The sequence below is a fragment of the Pelodiscus sinensis genome, chromosome 1, assembly GCF_049634645.1.
Source record: "Pelodiscus sinensis isolate JC-2024 chromosome 1, ASM4963464v1, whole genome shotgun sequence".
NCBI lineage: Eukaryota > Metazoa > Chordata > Testudines > Trionychidae > Pelodiscus > Pelodiscus sinensis.
This window is the reverse complement of record NC_134711.1, coordinates 330,660,070-330,671,757: the sequence shown is the minus strand read 5'-3', so window position 1 is coordinate 330,671,757 and position 11,688 is coordinate 330,660,070. Positions and strand designations below refer to the sequence as shown.

General features: G+C 55.9%; 1 protein-coding gene across 1 annotated transcript; it reads right to left on the bottom strand.

Moving 5' to 3' along the window:
* Positions 1-4,625: 4,625 nt before the first annotated feature.
* Positions 4,626-5,579, bottom strand: LOC112546965 (olfactory receptor 52B2-like). The gene has a single exon (XM_075922593.1). The coding sequence runs from the start codon at positions 5,577-5,579 to the stop codon at positions 4,638-4,640; it is 942 nt and encodes a 313-aa protein (XP_075778708.1). The 3' UTR covers positions 4,626-4,637.
* Between the last annotated feature and the right edge of the window lie 6,109 nt (positions 5,580-11,688).

Below are 11,688 nucleotides of genomic sequence, written 5' to 3'. Positions count from 1 at the left end.
TGCAGGGCTGCTGGCTGGGGGCTGCCTAGGTAAGCGCCTCCCAGCCAGAGCCTGCCTCTGGCACCCCAACCCCTCCTCCCCCATCTACCAGCCCTAGATCACCACCCAAACTCTCTGTACCCCTAATCCTCAGGTCACAGCTCCCTCCCAGAACCTGCACCACCTCCTGCACCCTTCCCGCAGGCCAGAATCCTCTCTGGCAACCCATGCCCCCTCCCTGACCCTGCACCCCATCCCTCTGCCCCAAGCCATCACCCAAACACTCTTTACCCCCTTCACCCAGCTCACAACTCCCTCTCCGACCCTGCACCCCTGTCTAGAGCCCCTCCCTCGGGCTGGAATGCTCTCCTGCACCCATACTCCCCCCCTGGACTCTGCACTCCAAACCTCTGTCCCAGATCACAGCCCTCATCTTCACCCAAACTCACTCTAAAACTCCACACCCCCTGCTGCACCCCAGGTCCCTACCCCAAGCTCCCTTCTGCTCCAAACCTCATCCCAAGCCCCAAATCCCCTTGGTAGAATTGCAGCCTGTGACCACTTGCCAAAATCTTGGAGTGGCTCCCAATTAAACACAATTGCCCACCCCTGGTCTGAGATCTTGACCCGACACTAGTAAATTAGAGTAAATTAGATCCCAGTGAACTGTTGCAGGAATTGTTAAATAAACGTGGGCCAGTTGCAAGTGTGGTGTATTGTGCATTTCACCCCTCTCCTGTGAGAATTACCTTGCTCTCGCGGGTGAAATATTCATGCCCCTGAATGACACTGTGACTCCGATGTCCCGTCCCCCCCCCCGGTGCCTGGTCACAGCCAGCGCCCCTCAGAATTCCAGCTGCAGGGGTTGAATGTCGGCCACAAAGCAGCCCTGAAACCCGGCTGCTTCTGGGCATTTTGGAGCATCACAGGTCTGCTGCCGGAAAGCAGGTTATTGCTCCCCAACAGCCCTGAGCCCCAGTGACTGACGGGCCGTGTCCCTGCGTGGAGCAGCGGGAGGGGGTGAGGGGATGGCAGGGCCAGAGGGGATCCCAAAGGAGGTTCCCTCTGACCAGCCCCGTTAGCCGAGAATGGCCCAGCCCAGCGCCGCTGAGCCCCACAGCCAGCGCCCCCCTGACTCCTGTGGGTGAGGGTCAGCGTCACCCGCACCTGTGGCCTGACACTGCCCCTCGGCGCTGGGCCAGGGGCGTTTGCTCAGGGCCAGGAGCTGCCGTGCTGCCCTGCAGTGCGAGGGAGGCAGCCCCATTCCAGCCAACCCCCCTTCCCACATTTCCTAGGGGCCAGGGGTTTCCAGCCGCCCCGGGGCAGATCCCTGCCCTGCCCAGGACTCACCAGGCTCCTGCCCCGGCCGGGATGAGCGATCGCTGCCTGGACACAGGGAGCTGCAGGGATGGGGAAGCTGCACTGCGCAGGGTGGAGGGACAGGGGTGTTTATACAGCAGCCCTGGGAATCCCAGCGGGGGCTTGGAGCCAGCAGGGAGCCCCCGGGACCTGGCTTCTGAGACTGGCTCAGGTGGAAAACAGCAGCAGAGAATTAACCCTTTCCCCTCCCTGGCTGTGTCTGAACCTCTCTCGTGTTGTGTGTTATTCAGAAAGGCTGTGGTGACACTGAGGCCCCGGCAAACGATTCTTTGCAAACTGCTCTCAGCTGAGACCAGACACACTCAGCGCACCACACACGAGGCTGATGGAATACTTTCCCAGGCGATGTCTCATGTAAGATGTGTGCAGACAGCTCCTATTATGATAAGATTCATAGCAATGGTGAACACAGGTCCCGGGGGTCGGTAAGGATTTGGCCAGCCAGGGATGCTCTGCCCAGCTTAGCTGCCCAGCCTGGCTCCAGCCCAAAGGCATCAGTGTAGACCCTCAGGGACAGCGGCATCCAGCCGGCCCCACTGGGAGGTCCCTACAGGAGCCTGACAGCAGAGACCCTGCCCTGCCTGACGGCGCAGACAAGAGGCCATGCCAGGGGCACGCAGAGAGGGGAGGGAACTCTCCATTCTGCCCACACCAGCCAATGTGGGTGCTATTCCCAGCTCTCCCCAGCGCCGTGGGTAGCAAGTGAAGACAGGACTGGCCTCCTTCCGGTTAGCCCTCTGCCAGATCTTCTAGTTTGTTCTGAGCCACTGAGAACCTTTCTGAGCCCCGCAGAGGCGATGCGAGTAGCTTTCTCACCAACAGACATTTTTCCAATCTGAAATATGACCTCCCCCGCCCTGTCTGTCTAGATGCACACAGGAGGTGGTGCTGGGAAGGTACATCGGGAGCTGCTCTTCGTCTCCTCACACAAGAACAACAAACAGGGGTAGAATGTAAATGTGCAAAGAAACACGAACAAAGGAAACATTTCCCCACGCTGTGCAAGAACGTAAGAAAATGAGTAGTGCTGTAGCACCTTACAGTATGTCTACACTACCACCCTAGTTCGAAGTAGGGTGGTTAATGTAGTCGTACGAACTTGCAAATGAAGCCCGGGTTTTGAATTTCCTGGGCTTCATTTGCATGTTGCCGGGCGCCGCCATTTTTAAATGTCCGCTAGTGCGGACTCCGTGCCAGCGGCTACACACGGCACGGACTAAATAGTTCAGATTAGGCTTCCTATTCCGAACTACCGTTATTCCTCATGGAACAAGGTGTACAGATCCTCTGGAAAAGGGCTTTTTTTCCGGAGGATCGGAGCCAGTGCAGACGCTCTTTTCCGGCTTTTCTAAAAGCCGGAAAAAAGCGGCAGACATTTTTATTTAAATGCCGCGGGGGATATTTAAATCCCCTGCTGATTTCCCTATTACGACCTGTGAAATTAACATGCCCCTTTCGGAAAAGGGGCCAGTGTAGACGAGCCCAGAGAATTGTATCCCTGGAACCAATCCTCCATTAATTTACCTAGCTCTTTTTTGAACCCTGTAATAATTTTGGCCTTCGCAACAGCTTCTGGCGAAGGATCCCACAGGCTGCCTTTGCGTTGTGTGAAGAAAAACTTCCTTTTGATTATTTTAAACCTGCTGCCTATTAATATCATTGGCCACCCCTAGTCCTTGTCTTATGGGAATGAGTAAATTTCACTTCCTTATTCAATTTCTTCACATTAGTCCTGATTTTGTATATCTGGGTTGTAGATCTGCTCAGTCAATTCTTTTCCAAGATGAAAAATCCCGGACTTATGAATCTCTCCTCTTATGGCAGCTGTTCCAAAGCCCACAAGTGATGTCATGCCTTTCTGAACCAAACAGGCCACAAACCAGTCCCACAGAGCGCTTCAGCTGCCTGCCTGAAGCCTCGTGAACGAAACCCCTCCGGCACCCCAGCAATATCCGGGCCCCAGATGGCCCCAGGCCTCATACACAGGTGAGGGGTCTAGAACCCAATCCCAGCTACCCTGAACACGTTCTGTCCGGTTCCAAAAAACCAGCCACAGATCCTTGGTCAATTTACCCTCTGGACCTTACCCACAAATCACGCTGGGCCAATCCTTTAGCATCTGACATCTAAAGGTTTATTGCTACCAGAAAGAAAAGCCTGAGAGTAAGGTTATTAAAGGATAATACTTTACATGCATCGAATCTCCCAGTTCTCGACGCAGGCTCTAGCAGAGATGTTACAGCTGCTGGCTTAAAAGTCCTTGTTGCGCATCCTAGGATCAGGATGGGTCCACAGTTCTTTCCGGCTCTTTGATCCCTGCAATGCTGCCTCTGGGATGAAGTGCTGAGCTGAGTACAAAATGGAGATGGCCACATGGCCAGTTTCTCTCTCCTTCCTGGTCTCTTCTTGGCTGCAGCAGGTCACCTGGCCAGCGGCCTATCCCTGCTGGTAGCTCTTCGGTGTCAGGCCCCATTCCCGAGGAGGCCCATTGAGTGCCATTGTCCCACAGAGCCTCACTAATAGCATGTCCATAGGCTGAGCTCTGCCCATTGCTCAGCCACACACAGAGGAACATTTGGTATTCATACAAAGTACAATCTTATACTTTCACACTCAGATATTAAACACATGAGCAGCATATATAGAATCAGCAGACAGTGAGCTTCTAGTCGACATCTCACATGGCCCCCTTTCTACCACTTTTGGGGCAAACACCCTCCTCCCCCAGGGGTGCAGCAGTGATCTGGCTGTTCCCCTCAAAATCCAGCAACGTGACACCCCCCTCTCTCCCACCTGCACTGCCCCCTGGCTCATCGCATGCCCCTCCCCTCTGCGGCTGCACATTGCGGTTCCCCTGAAGAGCTCAGCTCATATACAGCTTGCCCCAGAGGAGCAGCCCACACCATGTTCTCCCTCAGGGTGACTTTGCTTTTGTTCTTCCTTCCTTTCTTGTTTCCCTTCACCTTAGCAGAAGACTCTCTAGGCATGGCTGCCTTTTGTGGAAGTGAGCCGTGTCATTCTAGGCACGTCAGGGCCATGAAATAAGCTGCACAAGGGGATGAAAAAAATATCTTTTATTGCCTCAGCTTCCATTGGCTTTCACAGTAAGTTAAAATTCACAGTTACAACATCACAACTATCAGACGAGTAGCCGTGTTAGTCTGAGTCTGCAGAATCGGCGAGGAGTCCTGTGGCACCTTATAGACTAACCGGAGTGTTGGAGCATAAGCTTTCATGGGCAAAGACCTTAATTTTCAAGCCCCACTGCCTCCGTTAGCTCAGCACCGATAAAACACCTTAATCACACGTTTCAGGATCTCTTTTGTGGCCACCCCATAAATGACGGGGTTTAACATGGGGGGAAGGAGCACGTAGAGGTAGGTGAGTAGATTGAGAATATAACCTGGGATGATGCGCTCAAATCGGTATGCAAAATATGAGAAAACGGATGATGTGTGGAACATCAGGATGACACTGATGTGGGAGTTGCAGGTGCGCAGAGCCTTGTATTGGGCGCCCTTGGACGGGAACCGGAAGACGGCCCTGAGGATCAGCACGTAAGACACAGCAATGAGCACAGTGTCCAAGCCAACTGCTAAAATAGCCTGGGCGACGCCGTACCAGATGTTGACTGTGATATCATCACAGGCCAGCCGGGATATGGTCATGTACTCGCAATAACTGTGAGGCAGGAGGTTGGCTCTGCAGAACTTCAGCCGCATCACGAGAAAGACAACGGGGAAAATGAGACAGAAACTCCTTGTGAGAACCGCCAGCCCGATCTTCCCGATCACAGGCTTGGTGAGCAGGGTGGTGTATCTCAGGGGGTTGCAGATGGCAACGTACCGATCAAACGCCATGGCCAGCAGGATGCCCGACTCGGCGATAATACTGACATGGTTGAAGAACATCTGGGTGAGGCAGGCAGCAAAAGAAATTTCCCCGGCCCTGAACCAGAACACGGCCAGCATCTTGGGCACTGTACTTGTCGACAACAGCAGATCAACAGCAGCCAGCATGGAGAGGAAAAGGTACATGGGCTCATGGAGGCTTCGCTCTGTCGCTATGATGTAGAGGAGGAGAGAGTTCCCCAAAAGCGCTGCAACGTACATCAGACAGAAGGGGGTGGCGAGCCAGAATTGAGACTCCTCAGTACCGGGGATGCCGCTCAGGATGAAGGTTTCAGGTATAAAAACGCTGTGATTGTCGGCTGGCATCATGCACCGTCCCCTGCAGCTTCTATTCCATTTCCAGGAGCTAACACAGAAGAGAAAATCAGTGAGACCTGGAGGGGCAGCCGGGACTGGACTGTGTTTGGGGACAGAATCACAGACCCCAGCAAACCTCCCTGGTGTGAGCAGCCTGTCGGGTGGGACCCTGGACCAGACTCACTCTCCTGCTACGGAACATCCCCCCCACACACACAGGGGAGGTGGTTTGCACGGCTCTGGCCCTGGGTTTCACTGGGCTCCCTTCTCCTATTATGACTTTCCACAGTGGAACCGCTTCTCTGCATTTTTCCTACTTGTGCTCTCAGGCCCATAAGGGTGAGTTAAAGGAGCCACAGGACTGGCTCCACTTGCTCCTACTCAGTCTTCACACTTACTGCTCTGGAGTCACTCCGGGTTCATAATGTTATGAACGCAACACACTTTCGTTGAGAATCCTTCTGCTGGCTCCTTTAGGGTCTGAGGCAGGGGTGGGCCCGAGGCTGCCTGCGGGCCAGATGTGGCCCACCACGTCCCCTCGCTGGGACTCCGAAGCCGAGCGCAGCTGCAGCCACTTTGAATGGGGCTGCTCTATTCTGGGAGTGAGGAGGGAGGCTTTGTGCTCTGTCCCGCCCCCACAGCAAAACCTCTCCGCTCCCATTGGCTATTTTTCGGCCAATAGCAGCTGAGATATTTTGTCGGTGGCAGGGGCAGCCAATGACGTCTCCTTCCTTTCTCCCCCCCCCCCTGCCGGGAGCAAAGCCACATGGAGCAGCTTGTGGCTGCAGACTTCAGCTTCCTGCAGGGCTGCTGGCTGGGGGCTGCCTAGGTAAGCGCCTCCCAGCTAGAGCCTGCCTCTGGCACCCCAACCCCTCCTCCCCCATCTACCTGCCCCAGGCCACCACCCAAACTCTCTGTACCCCTATCCCTCAGGTCACAGCTCCCTGCACCCCTTCCTACACCCTTCTGCCAGGCCAGAATCCTCTCCAGCACCCGCACCCCCTCTCTGATCCTGCGTCTGTGTGTCTCGACTCCGGGTGTTTCACCCACTCAAAGAAACAGGCAGAGAATCTAGATCCAATTCAGATTTCAACACCGTTTGCCCCTTGGTTCTCTGGTGCCCTGGCAACACCTTTGCTGGCTGCCTGAGTTTAACCCCTCGGTCACCGGGTGCTGGTCAGCACATCCCCTGTCCAGCCGAGCCCGCAGTGGGTCCAGCCGTGACTCCAGGGGGCATCAGGCAGCTCTGTCAATGCAGCATTGAACTGGTAGAGCTGCCCGCAGCCCTGCGATGGAGAATTGCCACGGCAGACAAGGGCACGTCGGGCTCACCCAGCCCTGGTCATCGGTGACTCCTGGGCCCCACAGTGGGACAGTCCCAGCTCTGCCCCTTGGCCCCGCTGCACCCGCACTGGGCCCAGCCCTGAGCCCCAGTGATTGACGGGCCGTGTCCCTGCGTGGAGCCGCGGGAGGGGGTGAGGGGATGGCAGGGCCGGAGGGGATCCCAAAGGAGGTTCCCTCTGACCAGCCCCGTTAGCCAAGAATGGCCCAGCCCAGCGCCGCTAAGCCCCACAGCCAGCGCCCCCCTGACTGCCGTGGGCGAGGGTCAGTGTCACCCAGCACCTGTGACCTGACACTGCCCCTCGGCGCCGGGCCAGGGGCGTTTGCTCAGGGCCAGGGGCTGCCGTGCTGCCCTGCAGTGCGAGGGAGGCAGCCCTGTTCCAGCCAACCCCCCTTCCCACATTTCCTAGGGGCCAGGGGTTTCCAGCTACCCCGGGGCAGATCCCTGCCCTGCCCAGGACTCACCAGGCTCCTGCCCCGGCCGGGATGAGCGATCGCTGCCTGGGCACAGGGAGCTGCAGTGATGAGGAAGCCGCACTGCGCAGGGCGGAGGGACAGGGGTGTTTATACAGCAGCCCTGGGAATCCCAGCGGGGGCTCGGAGCCAGCAGGGAGCCCCCAGGACCTGACCTCTGAGACTGACTCAGGTGGAAAACAGCAGCCGAGAATTAACCCTTTCCCCTCCCTGGCTGTGTCGGAGCCTCTCTCCTGTTGTACATTGTTCAGAAAGGCCCTGGTGACACTGAGGCCCCAGCAAAGGATTCTTTGCAAACAGCTCTCAGTTGAGACCAGACACACTCAGCGCACCACACACGAGGCTGATGGAATATTTTCCCAGGCGATGTCTCATGTAAGGTGTGTGCAGACTGCTCCTATCTGGTAAGGTCCATCCCAATCGCTAATGCAGGCCCAGGGGTCGGTAAGGACCTGGACAGCCGGGGTTGCTCTGCCCAGCTCGGCTGCCCAGCCTGGCTCGGGCCCAAGGGCATCAGTGCACACCATCAGGGACAGCAGCAACCAGCCGGCCCCGCCGGGAGGTCCCTGCCGGAGACTGACAGCAGAAGCCCTGCCCTGCCGGCCGGCACAGACAAGAGGCCGTGCTGGGGCACACACAGGGAGAGGGAATTCTCCATTCTGCTCAAACCCGTCGATGTGGGTGTTATTCCCAGCTCTCCCCAGCGCCGAGGGCAGCAAGTGAAGACAGGACTGGCCTCCTTCTGGTTAGCCCTCTGCCAGGTCTTCTATTTCATTATGACCCACTGAGAACCTTTCTGAGCCCCGCAGAGGCGATGCGAGTAGCTTTCTCACCAATAGAAATTTTTCCAATCTGAAATATGACTTCCCCCGCCCTGTCTGTCTAGATGCACACAGGAGGTGGTGCTGGGAAGGTACATCGGGAGCTGCTCTTTGTCTCCTCACACAAGAACAGCAAACAGGGGTAGAATGTAAATGTGCAAATAAACACGAACAAAGGAAACATTTCCCCACGCTGCGCAAGAACGTAAGAAAACGACTAGTCCTGTAGCACCTGAAGGTCTTGGAGCACGTGACCTATGAGGACAGGCTGAAGGATTTGGGCTTATTTAGTCTGCAGAAGAGCAGAGTGAGGGGGGATTTGAGAACAGCCTGCAACTTCCTGAAAGGGGTTCCAAAGAGGCTGGAGAGAGGCTGTTCTCAGTGGTGGAAGAACAAGTTGCAGTGGGGCAGGTCTAGGTTGGATATTAGGAAAAACTCTTTCCCTAGGCGGGTGGGAAGCACTGGGCTGGGTTCCCTAGGGAGGTGGTACACTCCATCCCTAGAGGTTTATAAATCCCGGCTTGACAAAGCCCAGGCTGGGTTGATTGATTTGAGCACGTTCTCTGCTTCTGAGACGTTTCCTCTCCGGGGGGGGGGGGGGGAGGAGTAAAAGGAAGTACACGGCCCCTGCAACATTATGTGACATTGAAGCAGCTGCAAAACCCGTCAGAACCTTATCCTGAGTGGCAAGACATTGATTACAAGACATACATACAAGATGGGAAGCAACTGTCTAGGAAGGAGCATGGCGGAAAGGGATCTAGGGGTCATAGTGGACCACAAGTTGAATATGAGTCAACAGTGTGATGCTGTTGCAAAAAAAGCAAATATGATTCTAGGTTGTATCAACAGGTGTGTTGTAAGCAAAACTCGTGAAGTCATTCTGCCGCTCTACTCTGCACTAGTTAGGCCTCAGCTGGAGTACTGTGTCCAGTTCTGGGCGCCACATTTCAAGAAAGATGTGGAGAAATTGGAAAGGGTACAGAGAAGAGCGACAAGAATGATTAAAGGTCTAGAGAACATGACCTATGAAGCCAGGCTTCATGAACTGGGCTTGTTTAGTTTGGAAAAAAGAAGATTAAGGGGGGACATGATAGCGGCTTTCAAATATCTAAAAGGGTGTCACAAGGAGGAAGGAGAAAATTTGTTCCTCTTGGTTTCTGAGGACAGGACAAGGAGTAATGGGCTTAAAGTGCAGCAGGGGAGGTTTAGATTGGACATTAGGAAAAAATTCCTAACTGTCAGGGTGGTCAAATATTGGAATAAATTGCCAAGGGAGGTGGTGGAATCTCCCTCTCTGGAGATATTTAAGAACAGGTTAGATAGACATCTGTCAGGGATGGTGTAGACGGAGCTTGGTCCTGCCTTGAGGGCGGGGGGCTGGACTCGATGACCTCTCGAGGTCCCTTCCAGTCCTATAATTCTATGATTCTATGATTAGCACAGGTGCAAACGGAGCCTCCTCACAGCTGCTGCTACAGCCCCTCTCCCACGGTCGGGGGGGCCCGTGAGCCCCTCCCCTGCCATCACAGGCCATGGCACCCCTGGCCGCTCCCCAATCCCATTATCCCCCAGGGAGCTACCTGTGTGGGGCAGAGAGCGAGAGCAGCCTGGCTCAGCCGGGCCCAGCCCTGTGACAGGAGCCCTAAGGCAGCCACTGGCAGTGTCCAAGAGCCACAGGCCAGGGCTACGGAGCAGGGGGCTGAGCCCGGCCAGGCACTGAAGGATTTAGGAGTTTCCACAGCTCGGTGGCAGGTGCTTTGGCCACACACAGGGACTGGGCTCAGCACAGGGGAGACATTGCAGGGCCTGTGTCATTCAGCTCAAACCGGGGTCCCATCTGGCCTTAAACTCAATGAATCTCTGAGTTCAGTGAATCCAGAAACAACTGGCCAATAGCAATTGACGCCAGCCAGCCTCTGAGCTCCTATTGGCTGGAAACAAGCAGCCAATAGGAGCTGAGAGATTGGCCTGGGGGATGGGGCCAGTGCAAGTCTCTCCCCCCTCCCGGAGCTGAGAGCCATGTGGAGGGAGACGCCTGTAGTTTTCAGTGGTCTGGGGCTGCAGCAGGCAGGGAGCCCAGCCTGCTTTGGGGGTGCTGCAGGGCTGCTGGTTGGGAGATGCTTAGGAAGCACCTGCCAGCCAGAGCCAGCCTCTGGCACCCCTGCCCCTCCTGCACCCCAACTCCCTCCTGCAGGTCACCTTCCAAACCCTCTGCATTCTCCAGCCCCAAGTCACAGCTCCCTCCCAGACCTTGCACCCCTTCCTATAGCCCTTCCTCAGGCCAGAGTCCTCTCCTGCACCCACAGTCCCTCCCAGACCCTGTACCCTTTCCTATAGCCCTTCCTCAGGCCAGAGTCCTCTCCTGCACCCACACTCCCTCCCAGACCCTGCACCCCTTCCTATAGCCCTTCCTCAGGCCAGAGTCCTCTCCTGCACCCACACTCCCTCCCAGACCCTGCACCCCTTCCTATAGCCCTTCCTCAGGCCAGAGTCCTCTCCTGCACCCACACTCCCTCCCAGACCCTGTACCCTTTCCTATAGCCCTTCCTCAGGCCAGAGTCCTCTCCTGCACCCACACTCCCTCCCAGACCCTGCACCCCTTCCTATAGCCCTTCCTCAGGCCAGAGTCCTCTCCTGCACCCACACTCCCTCCCAAACCCTGTACCCTTTCCTATAGCCCTTCCTCAGGCCAGAGTCCTCTCCTGCACCCACACTCCCTCCCAGACCCTGCACCCTTTCCTATAGCCCTTCCTCAGGCCAGAGTCCTCTCCTGCACCCACACTCCCTCCCAGACCCTGCACCCCTTCCTATAGCCCTTCCTCAGGCCAGAGTCCTCTCCTGCACCCACACTCCCTCCCAGACCCTGCACCCCATTCCCCTGCCCCAAGTCACCACCCACACCTTCTGTAATCTGCACCCCATTTTCCCCTTCTCCCAGGTCACAGCTCTCTTCCAGACTTGCACACCCTCCTAGTGCCCCTCTCCCAGGTCAGAATCCTCTCCTGCACTCATGCCCCCTCCTTGACCCTACACCCCTATTCCCTGACCCAGATACAACCCTCCCCTTTGCCTAAATGTCCTCTCAGGCCTCACACCATCTCCTGCACCTCAATCCCTTACCCTGTGCACCTTTCTGCACCCACCCTCCATCCTAGGCCCCGCACCTCCTCCATAGAAATATACGGCCCCTGACTACTTTCCAAAATCTTGGAGTGGCCCCTCGACAAAAATGATTGCCCATTGCTGTCTTAGAAGAAGACTTTCTAGGTGTGGCTGCCTTTTGTGGAAGTGAGCCGTGTCATTCTAGGCACGTCAGGGCCATGAAATAAGCTGCACAATGGGGCTGAAGAAATACCTTTTCTGGGACCAACTTCCATTGGCGGGTGCGACAAACTTTCATGCTCACACAGTGAAAATCCAAACCGTTGCAATGAACACCTGACCTTAATTTACAAGCCCCAAGACATCTCCCACTGCCTCCG